Source organism: Stegostoma tigrinum, chromosome 4 (assembly GCF_030684315.1).
Source record: "Stegostoma tigrinum isolate sSteTig4 chromosome 4, sSteTig4.hap1, whole genome shotgun sequence".
Taxonomy (NCBI): domain Eukaryota; kingdom Metazoa; phylum Chordata; class Chondrichthyes; order Orectolobiformes; family Stegostomatidae; genus Stegostoma; species Stegostoma tigrinum.
In genome coordinates this window covers 100534004-100550246 of record NC_081357.1, presented here as the reverse complement: position 1 = coordinate 100550246, position 16243 = coordinate 100534004, and the positions used below count along the sequence as shown (strand labels likewise).

The 16243-nt window shown below is 39.8% G+C and overlaps 1 protein-coding gene across 1 annotated transcript in view; it reads left to right on the top strand.

Moving 5' to 3' along the window:
• The window catches only part of mlip (muscular LMNA-interacting protein), a 155540-nt gene that overhangs the window by 21620 nt on the left and 117677 nt on the right, over window positions 1-16243 (top strand). Inside the window, 5 exon segments of the mRNA XM_059645705.1 lie at window positions 1801-3609; window positions 5012-5080; window positions 14984-15055; window positions 15150-15236; window positions 15342-15401. Coding sequence (XP_059501688.1) covers window positions 1801-3609; window positions 5012-5080; window positions 14984-15055; window positions 15150-15236; window positions 15342-15401 — 2097 coding nt within the window.

Genomic DNA, 16243 nt, shown 5'->3' with positions numbered 1-16243 from the left:
CTGCTTGACACCAGCCCTCTGGTTGAGCTGCAGTGTAATAAAAAGCTAAGAGTACCAATACATGTGCTAAGCGTTTTTCTCTTTTCTTGACCATGAATGTGTGTACCTGTATTTGTGGGTTTTGAAGGAGTATAGTTTAATTTGCATAAAGATAGATTAGAAATCTAAGGTAACAAGGTGTCGACCTGAATGAACACAACAGGCCAAGCAGCATGAGAGGAGCAGGAAAGCTGACATTTCAGGTCTAGTTACTTCTTCAGACCTGTTTTCTGAAGAGGATTCTAGACCCAAGATATCAGCTTCCCTGCTCCCCGATGCTGTTTGGCCTGCTGTGTTCGTTCAGCTCTACATCTTGTTATCTCAGATTCTCCAGCATCGGCAGTTCCTATTATCTCTGTAACAAGATTAGAAATCCTACTTTTTTCAAAGCTAAGTGTGTGACAATAAATAGAACTAATTTTATGTTACGAAGCCTGGTGCGAATTGCCTTTGTCCTGAGTAGCAGTCAGCCTGGCACATTGATCATTTTGGTGGTCTTACTGACATTTTATCCATTTGGCCATGGCTTGTGGAGTGATGATGCACTCTTGCATCATGAGATATTGCTAATTCGAACTGTCAAACTAATCTGAGAAGATTTCAATTTCTTCAAAAATAACAGTCCTGAATGGGTGATTGACATGAGTGGCTACTATTAAGGTTTGTGTAAGAGAAAGGAAATGTTGAAAGGAATTATTTTGTCATTAACATGTATAGGACAAATTTATGAGCACGTTGAGTAAACTGACAGATTTAATTACTTTTAGGGTCAGAATTAGATTACTACAAAGTGTTTATTTTCAGTGAAACAAAGATTTACTTGTTGATGTCGAAGTAATATTGATTACATGCTTAAAACAGTGTCGAAATTCTAGTTTTCATTTGAAATAACACGATGACAATTGGTACAGAGACAGTAAGAACTGCCGATGCTGGAGAATCTGAGATAACACGATGTGAAGCTGGATGAACACAGCAGGCCAAGCAGAATCAGAGGAGCAGGAAAGTTTGACGTTTCGGGTCGAGACCCTTCTTCAGAAAGCTTGGCCTGCTGTGTTCATCTGGCTTCACACCTGTTATCTCACAATGACAACTGGCGTATGTTTTACTGAAGTGAACATATTTAGGAACATAATTCTACCAGGCTGTTATCTTACTACCCAGCATATTCAGGACGTTTCAATATGTTTTAACCTGGTATGCCTGTCCAATAATGCACAAATGATAAATCCAGAGGATTGACTGATTGTGAGGGTCCAGATAATGCATATTTAAATCCTACCAAATCAGTTTGAGACATTGAATTTGGTTCAAAAACAAATTTTGAAATGAAAAGTTAATATGATTAAACATGATCTTGACGCTGTCAGAATGTTGTGAAAACCCAACTAGTTTAGTAATGCCCTTTAAGGAAATAATGCTGCTCTGCCCCCTGCATAACCCCACATTCGCTGCACTCTGTTACCTAAGCTCTACAGTGCTGTACATGCCCTTATTTGTATAAAGCCAGTGTTAAATGATTCAAAATATCCCCTATCACTTTCTCACTACAACTAAGAATGTGCAATTAATGCAACTGTGCCACAGATGACCACAACTTGAAAATTAACAAAGTAGAAATCAAATGATAGTAAGAAGGAATAATGACTAAAATAAATTTAGAAAGAAAAATCAGCTACAAATGATCTGATAATCCACAGTGTATGTTGTTAAACTTTCATTACCGCATTGCTGTTTTTACTTACTACTTTTTGTTTTTACCTTTTACAGTCAAGCACTTCCACTTGTACACCTGATAACCTCATTACTCAACCATTAACCTGCACAACTGAGAATGGAGATTCTATCCCAGCTAATATGCGACGTATTTGCAGTTCATCTTTGTTAAATAAATCTTTATTCTGCTTTCCTATCAACACAAATTCAGAAAAGAAATCTTCGAGTTTACCCAGATCCACTTGCTTCACTTCCTCGGAGACATCATTCATATCTTCAAACTCTTTGCCCTCAGCCCTCAATAGTAGCTCCCTTTCTCCATTCAGATCTTCCTTTATGAAGTCTACAATAGCTTCACCTTCCTATCCCCCATCCCCATTTCACTCTCTGAGCTGTAGTGATTTGCAGTCTTCTCCAACCTGGTCCTCCTCATCTTTGCCTTCTTCACGGTCCACCATGTGCTCTTCAACTCATGTGCAGTCATCACTTCATTCTTCAAACCAGAATACACACTCTTCCACTGCCCAGGGAATTTCATGCTATTCACCCAGAATTCATAGCTGTTCCAGTCAAACTTCAACGCACAAGACTGCAGCAAAATCCACTGTATTACCTTCTCCTCCAACTCAGTTGTCATTATTGACTTCCATTCTAAGATCTGGAAAGCGGCCCTTTGTGTCATCTAACTCCTCAGAACAATCAAAACCAGTTTCTTCAGCAACATCCCTGAGCACCATTGGTTCACAATCGCCTAATAAATCTCTAAATAAATCTCCAATTTCGACTACTGTACAAGCATCACCTTCCTGTCAAAAAACCAAAACCGTTTCCCCCACACCACTGAAGCCTATGTCATATTCTTCTGGAATACTTGCAGGGTTTTCTTCAATCTCATCAAGATCCTTAACCACTCCTTTGTCCCCAGAGCCTGGAAGAAAGACTCTTCATTGCTCATTTACATCTTTATCTGAAAAACTTGGAAACGTTTCCACAGATTCAGCAGAAACGTCACCCTGTCTCTCATCCGTAAAACATTATGCTAATTACTCGAGGCTAAGCAACTCTGCACCCACAATGATATTTTCTGATGCTGCAAAGCCCTGTATATTACCCCATTGTCCTTCCCAAAGACATGGTTTACTTTCTCCCAGCACAGGACAATTTTCTTCACATTGTTCTTCACCAATCAGTTCTTTCTCCCCAGCACAAGAGTTGGAACCTCTTTTATCAGATTTAATTTTACCCTCTGAAAGATCCAGTCAAATTTCCCCCTCGCCTCATTATTCCAGCTTGAATTACTGTCCTGGAAAGTTTGATACTGTCTCTCTTCCTCCAAAAGTTTATTCTTTTTCTCCTTCTGCAAGACCCTGCAATATTTCTTCCATATCAGAACAGCCTGTTCCATCTTCCATAACTCACATGTCTTCATCATCTGTTCCTGTTAATTCTTCATCACAATCTGGTTCCTTCACTCCTCCTCCATTGAATATTAGTTCTCTTTTGTCTACACCAAGGTCAACCACTGTGTCTCCTGCCCAAAATCAAATAGTCCCTTGCTCTCCATCATTAGGACTGAGCTCCCATTCCCCTATTCCAATTTATTCTTTCTCGCTAAGACTGGCTAGCCCAGGACAGTTATCTTTTCACCTTTCCCCTCTCTCTAGATACAATGCTAATGTTATCAATCCAACTCATCCTACAGCACATTTCTCTAAGCCAGGGCTTGAAATAACAACGTCATCTGGTTCTGTTCAATCCCTTCCTCCATCATCACATTTCTCAAGGTCTGATACACCGTCTCCAGCACAATCTTTACCCTGTTCTACCGAGACTGAGACAAAGAAACCACAAAAGGTATTTTATATATCCTTCTTTTGCATGTTCTAGATAATGATAAATACTCTTCACTTGGAATGACCATTTGATATTTTGTCCTTAATAATTGAAGTAACCTGCGTGAAATAATTGATGTTCTTTAAATCTGCTTATATGACTAATCCTCCTCTTCTACTACTACTGAGAAAAACTTAGCATTGCCCATTGTTTATGATTTTACTAGAATTGCTATCTGGGTCTTGAAACATCTTGATCAATTCTTTATCGTATTACATGCAGATTTCTGAGGCTCAGAAACTGCTTAATGGCAATCCATTATAAAATATGCATTTCAGCCCTGTTTGTATAACTCTGAGACACTAGGTGAGGTACTGAAAATCACTTTGAAAATCTTTTGAAATTATTTGTAGTGATTTTTAGTTTCAGCAATTTAAATGCACCACCATAGACATGTTCTAGTTTATTTTCTTGCTTTGGAGTATTTAGCTTTATAAAAGAATTGTTAACGAATTCAGATAGTGTAGGACATTAATTCGCAATATGTTAAATGATGAAATGATTTCTTATATTTACATCTGTACATACTTTTTCCCATCAAGTTGTCAGTCCTGATCAGGTAGTCTTCCTGCACAGAGCTAACTCTGTTTAGTGTAAATTGGAGATCTCCCAGAAGCAGAGTTCTTTTTAAAACAAATGCTGTAAAATAGTGTATGATCTGGTAGGGAGATTACTAAGATGTACAGGAAAAACAACGTACTTGTGGACCTTTTAAAAAGAAATCTTTTTAATAATTGAAATAATTAAGCTGTAATAAACAGCTTTGTTGTAGTTCCATTTTGTCAAAATTTCATACCTAAGGTGGTTAAATTGAACAGCATATACTAAAACTTGCTTTTCTTAACAATGTATATAGTTCATACAATTGTGGACAATGTAATTGCATTAAACATTTAATCAGAGATTTCTCTGAAATAAAAAGCTGTTCAAAATAAGGATGTTGTGTTTGAGATTTCTGGGCAAGCCTTCTTTTCCTGTCAACTCTTAAACTCTGCTTCAGTTTATTGGAAAATTCAACTCTTTTTAATAAATACACCACAAAATAAATCTGCAGAACAATTTTATTTATTTTATCAACGTACGAAGTCAGAAAACTTTAGGAAACTACCCATTTTAACCATTAAAATTTTGCATTTCAAATTGAAATCAATGTTAATGACTATTAAGATGAATTTCTTGCAGGATTACAAAACTTAGCTGTTACCACAAGGAGAACACTTTTTTGATTTAAATTCTCTTCAAATTATAATCTTCATCTGTTGCCTCTGTTTGGTAATAAAGCTATTTTTGCTGCTAATTTTACTGCATTGCTCACTTTCACTGCTTGTTCAGTTTTTGATTATTTCCCTCACTTCTTCTGCAGTACAAGATCAAGTCAAGTTATAAGGCTTTTGCAGCAATACCAACAAACACACTGCTTTTGGAGCAGAAGGTCAGTGTCAGCCATAGGAAACTTTGCTTTAACAGTCCTGCTTTCCTCTTTATACAAGTGAACAAGCTATAGACATTTACATTTCAGTATTAAATCAGTTAAAAATTGATGTTGATGATAACTGGGGAGGATTGGGTTGCAGGTAAAAGATCTTAAATCATCTTCATATTTAACAATATTTCATATCTTGCTATCAGTTGAATGCTTGCGTGAGGTTAATACCATTCCAGTGCTTTGTTTTGCAGTATGCTGTATTTTGCATTGGGTTCTTTGTCATGGTATAATCCCAAAGCATAGTACCGGCAGTAAATGACTTGCCAAAGTCAAAGTGAATTCTTGCCTTGAGAAATCCTAATCTGCAATCTGAGTTATGAATGCCTTCGTTCAGATACTGCTGATCTGAACTTCTGGTGTTGAATCTTAAGTGGCTCAGAATCATGGATGTGAATCTTTTCTTAAAAAAAAAGAGTGGAAGCTGTATACAGCCTCTCCTCTCCATTGGGTGACAGCAAGAATTCAGCTTTAATAAAGACACATATGTAAACTGAAAATGCAGTGGTACAAAATTGTCACACTTTTAAAGTTTCAGTTTTATTCACCATTCAATCACTTTTATTTCAGCAAAGCAAAATCTTGTGTGTAGCTTGCAACACTAGTCTGCTTAGCAATTACTGATGTGACTGCTGAATGCAGGAGTTTATTTTCCAGAAGAGTTGTGGATGAAAAAATCATTTGGAAATTGTTGGGCTTTAAGCCTTGGCTCAGTCGTAGCATTCTCACCTTTGAGTCAGAATGTTATGGTTTAAAGCTCCAGTTCAAAACTTGAATACAGACTCATGGCTGACACTTCAGAGCAGTGTTGAGAAAGTACTGCCCTGTTGGAAGTGTTGATATTCAGAGGAAAAGTCTGTTTATTCTCTCAACCGAAAATAAATGATCCGATGGCAATAGTATGAGAAGAAAATGAGAGCTTTTCTATGTTGTTTCCAATAATAATAAGATTCAGTGACCTATAAATTGTTCTGATGCCCATCTTATATATAAAAAAAAGTAGAGACACTGGAAAAGGTTCATGAAGATTTCCAAGGATATCTGAACTGAGAAGGTATTTCTGTCAGGAAAGTTGAACAGATAGAGCTCTTGCCTCCATTCCAAATAAAATCCTTTGCAGAAAAGTAGATTTGTTTTACAGTTTCTGCTTGATTCATAATCACTGGAAGTATAACAAATCAGTGACAAAAAACAAAACAATATTGTTATTCTAGTACAATGGTAATTGCAGGAACTTTTGGATGAACTTGTAAAGAGTGGACCACCCTCCTGCCCATTGGGACCCTCTGTTTTGGGAATCTTAGCTGCATGTCTCGGAAGCAACCAGCATAATGTATGATTGGAAAAGTTTGGAGGGATGAGGGCTAGGAGCAGGCAGTTGGGACTAGTTTATTTTGGGATTATGTTCGGCATTAGTTGGATCGAAGCGTTTGTTTCTGTGCTGTATGACTTTGACTCTGTAATCACTGTGCCACAGAGGGAGTGTATGTTGATGGCGGTAGATAAGTTGACAATCAAGCTAGCTGCTTTTTCTTGGGGGCTTTCAAGTTTCTTGCATGCTGGTTGGAGCTGCAGTCAAGCATCATACTCCTGATTTAAGGAGAGGTTTTGACGTCGTGGTAATAATGTTAAGATGGATATCCAGAAGGCATTTACTGTGATTCTACGTATAAGACTGTTACGAAAAAATAAGAGCTCAGAAATTTGGAGATAATACTTTGATTGTTTTGAGATAGGAAGCAGAGAGTAGACATAAGTTATGCAATCAGATTAGGAGGATGTAACTAGCATTATCTTCTGGTGATTTAAATCTGATGCTTTAAAGCCTTAAATTTTAAATTATCTCTATTTATAAATAGACAATGGAATATACATCATCAGTTTTGGCAGCGCAATGGGTTATGCATGCGGTTTTGGAAGTTGATAAAGAGAGTGGGCAAAATTGTAGCAGTGAGAAAGAATGATCAATCACTCTACTATTAAGAAACCTAAATTGGAGTGTTTTCTGAATGATGAGAACAGCAGAGTATAAAAATCAGTGTGGGAGCTATGCCACATCTGTGCAGAGGCCTGGTTAGAATCCATTTAGAGTTCCAAGTATAGAAATGGGCACTGAAATAGACAAACTGTGTCTCTGAGAGCATCTTATCCTTGATAACCACCTTTTCTTTCTTTCCTCAACTCTTGCCACATGCATTTGACTTTAACCATAAACTCCATCACCTGGCTACCTGATGCAACCTTTCTCCCTGGCCATTGACTGAGGCTGAACCAATCCATTCATAATGGTGTAATATTATGCTTTCCCTCAGCTCTGACCCCGTTTACCCTAAACCTCTTATTTCCACTGTTGTTCCCAAACCTCAGTCCACCTACTGATGAAACCCTGATACATGTATTTGTTACATTTAGATCAACATTTTCTGGGTCATCCTCACCTCTGATAAACTTGACTTCATCCACGCCTTTGCAATCCTTGCTTTTTTGTTCACTTTCCTGGGGTTAGACCCCTCCTCATCTATCTGAACTCATCTGAAACTGCTTACTTTCAAAAGCTTTACATGCCTGCAACTCTGGGTTCTTGTGCATTCCTGAGTTCCTTTACATCACCACTAAGGCTTTTTATTGTCTAGGTTCCAAATTCATCATTTTGCATATTTTTGAATATCTCCATCTTCTTACCTGCCTCTCATTCAACACACTCCTTAAAATTGAGATTTTTTTCTGATAATGCTCCTGTGAGCATTCGGGATGTTTGACTATGTTAAAGTTACTATATAGATCTAAGTTTTTGTTGTTGAAATATGTGGAAGTTTCTTGCATGCTGTTAAAATATTGGCTACCACTAGGTAATTTCCTGGGATAATACAATGTGGAGCTGGAGGAATACAGCAGGCCAGGCAGCATTACAGGAGCAGGAAATTTGTCATTTTGGGTCGGGACCCTTTTTCAGAAGTGGACATACTGAAGAAGTCTCCTGACCTGAAATGTCAGCTTTCCTGCTCCTCTGATGCTGCCTGACATGCTGTGTTCCTCCAGCTCCACTCTGTGTTATCTCTGACCCTAGCATCGGCGGTTCTTACTGTCTCTGAGGTAATTACCTGATTTGACCAGCAGGGGTAGGCATAGCATATTAGATGAATGAAAATAGTACATCATCCTTCTGCATGAGTTTTAAAGTGCTGTTTGGATTACCATCTATTTATTACTTTTCCAATTTTAACAATGAAAAGAACAATTTTCTCATAATTTATTTCAATGTTTCTTTTAAACAAGTTGACAACATTGACATATAAGATAATAAAGTGTGAAGCTGGATGAACACAGCAGGCCAAGCAGCATCTCAGGAGCACAAAAGCTGACGTTTCGGGCCTAGACCCTTCATCAGAGAGGGGGATGGGGTGAGGGTTCTGGAATAAATAGGGAGAGAGGGGGAGGCGGACCGAAGATGGAGAGAAAAGAAGATAGGTGGAGAGGAGAGTATAGGTGGGGAGGTAGGGAGGGGATAGGTCAGTCCAAGGAAGACGGACAGGTCAAGGAGGTGGGATGAGGTTAGTAGGTAGGAAATGGAGGTGTGGCTCGAGGTGGGAGGAAGGGATGGGTGAGAGGAAGAACAGGTTAGGGAGGCAGAGACAGGCTGGGCTGGTTGTGTGGTGAAGTGGGTGGAGGGGACGAACTGGGCTGGTTTTGGGATGCGGTGGGGGAAGGGGAGATTTTGAAGCTGGTGAAGTCCACATTGATACCATTGGGCTTCAGGGTTCCCAAGCGGAATATGAGTTGCTGTTCCTGCAACCTTCGGGTGGCATTATTGTGGCACTGCAGGGAGCCCATGATGGACATGTCGTCTGAGGAATGGGAGGGGGAGTTGAAATGTTTCGCGACTGGGAGGTGCAGTTGTTTATTGCGAACCGACCGGAGGTGTTCTGCAAAGCGGTCCCCAAGCCTCCGCTTGGTTTCCCAATGTAGAGGAAGCCACACCGGGTGCAATGGGTACAATGTACCACATTGGCAGATGTGCAAGTGAACATCTGCTTGGTATGGAAAGTCATCTTGGGGCCAGGGATAGGGGTGAGGGAGGAGGTGTGGGGGCAAGTTTAGCACTTCCTGCGGTTGCAGGGGAAGGTGCCGGGTGTGGTGGGGTTGGAGGGGAGTGTGGAGCGAACAAGGGAGTCACGGAGAGAGTGGTCTCTCCGGAAAGCAGACAGGGGTGGGGATGGAAAAATAGCTTGGGTGGTGGGGTCGGATTGTAGATGGCGGAAGTGTCGGAGGATGATACGTTGTATCCGGAGGTTGGTGGGTTGGCATGTGAGAATGAGGGGGATCCTCTGGGGGCGGTTGTGGCGGGGGCAGGGTGTGAGGGATGTGTTACGGGAAATGCGGGAGACGCGGTCAAGGGCGTTCTTGACCACTGTGGGGGGAAAGTTGCGGTCCTTGAAGAACGTGGACATCTGGGATGTGCGGGAATGGAATGCCTCATTGTGGGAGCAGATGCGGCAGAAGCGGAGGAATTGGGAATAGGGGATGGAATTTTTGCAGGAGGGTGGGTGGGAGGAGGTGTATTCTAGGTAGCTGTGGGAGTCAGTGGGCTTGAAATGGACATCAGTTTCTAGCTGGTTACCTGAGATGGAGACTGAGAGGTCCAGGAAGGTGAGGGATGTTTTGGAGATGGCCCAGGTGAACTTGAGGCTGGGGTGGAAGGTGTTGGTAAAGTGGATGAACTGTTCGAGCTCCTCTGGGGAGCAAGATGCGGCACCGATACAGTCATCAATGTAACAGAAGAAGAGGTGTGGTTTGGGGCCTGTGTAGGTGCGGAAGAGGGACTGTTCCACGTAACCTACAAAGAGGCAGGCATAGCTGGGGCCCATGCGGGTGCCCATGGCCACCCCCTTTGTCTGTAGGAAGTGGGAGGAATCAAAAGAGAGTGGAAGCTTGATGACCGCTTTGCAGAACACCTCCGCTCAGTTCACAACAAACAACTGCACCTCCCAGTCATGAAACATTTCAACTCCCCCTCCCATTCCTCAGACGACATGTCCATCATGGGCCTCCTGCAGTGCCACAATGACGCCACCCGAAGGTTGCAGGAACAGCAACTCATATTCCGCTTGGGAACCCTGCAGCCCAATGGTATCAATGTGGACTTCACAAGCTTCAAAATCTCCCCTTCCCCCACTGCATCCCAAAACCAGCCCAGCCTGTCTCTGCTTCCCTAACCTGTTCTTCCTCTCACCCATCCCTTCCTCCCATCTCAAGCCACACCTCCATTTCCTACCTACCACCTCATTCCGCGTCCTTGACCTGTCCGTCTTCCCTGGACTGACCTATCCCCTCCCTACCTCCCCACCTATACTCTCCTCTCCACCTATCTTCTTTTCTCTCCATCTTCGGTCCGCCTCCTCCTCTCTCCCTATTTATTCCAGAACCCTCACCCCATCCCCCTCTCTGATAAAGGGTCTAGGCCTGAAACGTCAGCTTTTGTGCTCCTGAGATGCTGCTTGGCCTGCTGTGTTCATCCAGCTCCACACTTTGTTCCCTGTATCTTATTGAACAGTTTGAAGTAGCCATGTGAGTGAAAGCAATTTGATCTGCAAGCATTAATTAACATTGGACATGAGATTGAAATAAATGCCAAAGTGACCACTTTAATACTGTAATAATTGTGAAATTTTTAGTTAGTTCGATCGTTGACGTTTACAGCTGCTAATCTGTACAGTCCATTTAGTTTTAAAATTATAGAGTCATAGAAACTTAGAGCGCAGAAAGGAGGCTGTTTTGTCTGTCATTCTTTATTTGGCTCCTTGAAAGATAAATTGTGCTTAGTTACATCTCTGTGACGCAGTAAACATGCTTTTCGCCACATCCCTGTTTTTCTCCCATAACCACTTAAGCTGCCAAGCATGTGCATGAGAAAACCTGAACTCCTCGATTCAAGACCCTGATCAACTCCCTTTTAAAATGACTATGGGATTCACTTTGTCAATCTTTTTCTGGTAGCTGGTTCCAGATTGTGACAACTCAGTGAAAAAATTATCATTTTGCACTCTGAATCTTGCCAATGAATTTGAATCCATAACTACTAGGTAATTACTTGCCAAGGGGAATTATTTTCTCTATCTGCTCTATCAAAACCTCTTACCTTGAAAACAATCTTGAGTCAACTCTTGAATGTTCTCTATTCTATGGAGAACAATCTTAGCTTTTTCCACTTTGCTAATAACAAATCTCCTTCATCCTGGTAAACATTCTTTCTTGTGCATTTTTAAAGCCCTTAAGTCTTTACTGAAATGTGGTGCCACAATACTTCATCTGAGGCTTCGTTAGGATTTATAAAATTCCTTTCAGGAATAGGCTTATAAAAATAGCAAACATACTGCTGTAAGGCGCAATTCCTATCTGCAGTGATGATTGAAAAGTTAAAATGAATTTTAATGAATTCAGTCCTTTGAGCGATCTGGGATGTCTTCCACCTGGATTAGATGATTTTCAAACATAAAGTAATGCTAATCTACTTAGTGTCTTGAGTCTACCATTAATGAATCATATTTACCATTCTGAAAAGGTGTATCTATTTCCGTAACTATTGATTTCCCAATGCTTCATTTATACTGTTCTTTTGCTTTGTAAAGTTAAAAATCCTTGTGCTCAGGGATTTGATTCTTATTACATTCTTTCAAGGTTCTGTCACCTTTCCCAGCAGTCAAAACTGAAAAACTGGTTCATGAATGCCGCTGACTTGGAGGATTTCTGAACTGCCTGTGTCTTTCTCTGACTCTGTTTCTTGTTACTTACCCCTCACCACCAATATTTGTGGAGTGGCCGTGACCTGGAATGTATGAATGAGAAAACCTGAACTGCTAGATTTGCTGTAGTGGCTTCAGCTGTTCCGCCAGCTTTGAAAATCAGTTTTTAAGCTCAAGCTGAATTTGTGGTTTTTAGGATGTATAAAGTGTACAATGTGTTCTCGCACAGAGCAGAAGGTAGTGGATTCCAACAAGTCTCCCATAGGAATCCATTCACTGACTTTTAAATTACTGACACCCTAACCATTTAACCATTCAGTTCTGTCTTGGGATATGGGCGTTGCTGGCTGGCTACCATTTATTGCCCATCCTTGGATGTCCTTGAGAAGATGGTGGTGAGCTGTCGTCTCCAATGTAGAAAAGCTGTTAGGGAGGGAATTCCAGAATTTTGACCCAGTAACAGTAAAATCTGACACCCTAAGACAGTGACCAAATTATAGAACTCTAAGAAAATGGCCTCTGAAAGACTGTGAGGTACTTAAATAGTAAAAACGGTAGTATATACAGAAAAGCTAAAACATAATGAAAGCAACCATCTAGTGAGTTTCAATGTTGAAAGAATGAATAACTTAATAAAACAACGTAAACTTATTTTTACCAACCAATTTACCCATTCTGCAACCATGACATTACTTTTGAATTCTTGTCAATTTTAGGTTTGGAATTTTGAGCTTTCTTCCTGCCTCCAACCTTTGCACCTTGCACTGTTTCCCCTCAGATTCTCTCCATTCTCACTGATTTTAGAAAACTGTTGTACGATATTTGACAGAATTTCTACAGGTAGTAAATTGTTGGAGTTTTTGAAAAATACTCTTTTCTGTTTTGTAAGAAACAAAATTCAATACAATCTTTCTTTCCTTGATATTTCTGTTTCTGAATTATTACATCCTCCCTGTCTCCTTTGTTGTTTTTCCTTCTCAATCATTAAATTCCATTAATTAATAAAATAGATTTTCGGTGCCATTATCCACTCGGGTTTCAGATACCTGATTGCTCACACTTAAGGCGCAAGCCATTGTTGAGTTTCAGGATGAAGAAAAAAGGCCAATTTTTAACATTTAACATTGCAAGTTGCTCTGCTGTAACAAAATCTGGGTTATTATTTTAGTTTTGAACCCTGGAACGTCCATCATGTGAAATATGCAAGTAAGAATTGCAGTTTTATTTTAACAATTCCTAGACACCCAAAGAACAAAAGGTTGTGCACTATTGTTCTGGAAGGGACGGTACGATGGCTCAGTGGTTAGCGCTGCTACCTCATAGAGCCAGAGAGCCGCATTCAATTCAACCCTTAGGTGACCGTGTGGAGTTTGCATGTTCACTCTGTGTGGATTGGCCATGCTAAATTGCCCTTTGTGCCCAGGGATGTTAGGTGGGTTAGACGTGGGAAAATGCGGAGGTAGGGGAATGGTCTGGGTCAATGCTCATCGGAGGGACAGTGTGGACTTGTTGAGCCAACTGGCCTCTTCCCACACTGTAGGGATTCTATGAAGCTATGGATCAACTGGACAAAAAAAAACTAGAGATGAAAAAGTTCTCCAAGTGATGGAGGAGGACAGATCATTAATTAATGCATATTGAGAAAAGGCAACAAGGCTGAATTGGTCATATTCTAAAACCTGAAAAACTGTTCAACATGATTGAAGAAAGATTAGAGACATACAGAATGAGAGAGAAAGAGGATAATTAAATAAGACAATTTGAAATTGAAAATGGGAAGCTTCTACATGAAACTGAAAAGGAAAGGTGCAAGATTGCAAGATGAGACATGGTCTTAGGCAGCTAATTTTTCTAATTTCTGTTCTGGTTAATAGGTTTCTCCCTCTATGTCTCCATATGATGCATTTGTGTTTTTTTAAAAAAAAATCATATTGTGTTATTTCCTTTTTCACCCCTTTTTGATCTTTTCAAGTTTTTAATTTTTGTTCAACCCGATTTTCACTTTTATTCTTCTACTTACACTTAATTTGTTTTATTTGTTAATTTTCTTCAATTTTTAAAACATTGATTTCTGTGTTCTCTGAACAAGCCATCTTTGCTCATGTGTTAGGCCTTTCATTGTTTTAACTCCTGCGTTGGTGGTGTGTTGCTGTTTACTCAGAATCTAAGCTGCTGTGACACTATGTATTTTTATATACATGCCATAGTCTGGAGCTATGGACAATGCTGTTCGAGGTTCCAACTTACTTTCCATTTCTTGGAATCATTCCTAGTCTTACTGCTTTCATCAGCATGTGTCGGACGGATTGGCAGTTTGTGACTCAGTTTTGGTTGAGTTATGAATACGTCTTCCTTGTCCTGGGGTAGAAAGTGAATTCTGAACTTCTGGCTTAGATACAGCAGTTTTATTACGTAAAACAAGATCAAGTTCCTACTGTAACTCCTTTAAAATATTTAATGAAAAATGATTGAAATTTATGTGAAAGAGCGCGAATGAAATTAATCAAATACTTTGTGAAACATTGTAGTGAATAGGATACCTAGACTCCTAGACGTTTCTTTGTAATGTGGTTCATAAGAAGAAAATAATGAAAGTTGCTCTGTTTGGTTGATATTTAATAATCTTACTCAACTCTGTGTGCTAAGAAATGAGTAAACTACAGAGTTCCAGTTCTTCTTAAAATTCTTATAATAACTAAAGTGTTTCAAAAACAGGAGTAAGACTGCAGTTAAATAATTTCTATTATTGAAGGCCACGATTGGAGAGAGACTGAGAAAATTATTCAGTCCATCTGGGCTATCTTCCCATTTAGCTCCATGTATTACAGGTGACCTATTCTACTTTCAGGGAAGAAGGTGATATTAGTATTCAGTCCAAGGTTTGGACCAATTAATGGATACATTTTTTCATGATTGGCTACAATGTGTGTCTTTACGCTGCAGAATTGGAAGGTGGGGGGAAAAAATCATTTGGTAGGTAGGGCAAGGGGATAGTAGTTGTGTTTGAAAGTAAGTTATTAAAATGCACTCTTTTTGACCAGGGCTGATCCTTAGATCCACATGATAAGTTTTTGGGCTTGTTTATGAAGGATTTTGCATTTACTTTTGCTAGGCCATTGATGAAGCAATCAGTGACTCTGAGGAATCTCCAGCAGCCAGCACATTTGGGAAAACCCACTCACAGGTAAGCTTTATGAATACAACATGAATAAGTATTGTTAAAGTTGTGATATGCAATTGTACAATTAACATATAATACATGGTTTACCTTCACACAGTTCCTACATGAATCAGAGAGTCTCAGGCAGCAGTCTGAGGAACTGTATGCTACTATTGAGCAATTGCTTAAGGATCCACTGCCAATGGTAATGAAGGAATTGAGCAAACACTTTTTACTCTTACTCCCTGCTCCTACCAAACTCACATTAACTTTTAACAATGTCTTCACATTTCATCCTCCCCTCTTCTAGCGCTCCTCAAGTTCTACTCCCAAATCCTTGCAGAAGCTTCAATACTCAGAAGCACACAAAGTACGTGAGTGAGAATGCATGAATTGTTGATACTTGCATTAACCTAAGAAGTTTGATGTTTTTGTTGAATTGGTGGAGAAACTCAGCAGGTCTGCATCAGTGGGAAGAAAGAGCAGTTAACTTTTCGAGCCTGGTCACACTTTATCACAATAAATTGAACATGTATGTTTGCTGATTTACTGTTTAAATATTTTCAGTAACATTTTTAAATTTCTGTGGAATCAAAGACTTCAGTTGCTTGTTTCATCAAATTTCTGTGTCAAAATACTGGACTAAATACGACTGCAAGTTTTGTGAATTTTTGGTTCTGATGTCTTGTGCGATGAGATGATAGTTGTTTTGTATCTTCTTGATCATGTTTTATTTTTGTGGTGATGCCATGTTTATTATTGTAGATAAATTGTGTTATGATCTACATGTGGGAATAACCCTAAATAATCACATGAACTGAATTATGCTCCTTGTGTTGAAACTGTGGCTTTAAGAAGTATATTATGTCCAGTTTTTTTTAATGAAGAAAGGTTGAAACACAGGTAATGAGAGGTCTGCTCAAAGACAATAAAGTAAACAGCTCGTGAAACTTTGGGTTTTTTTTCTTTAAAGTGGAACAATAGAAGCATCCTGAAGGGGTCGGGTGAAGGTCCCACAGAACCAGGACTTCTAGTTTTAGCTTTCAGCAGTTGTTGGGGTCTTGAAATTGGATGTGGAAGTTTTTATTTCTCTCTCTGTTACAGCTAAAAGTTGGGGTTCTCTTGTGAAATAACTCCCCAGAGGCTGATATCCTGTCACTGCATCACCCTTTATATACACATGCATAGTACTTGACACTTGTCCAGCTTCCT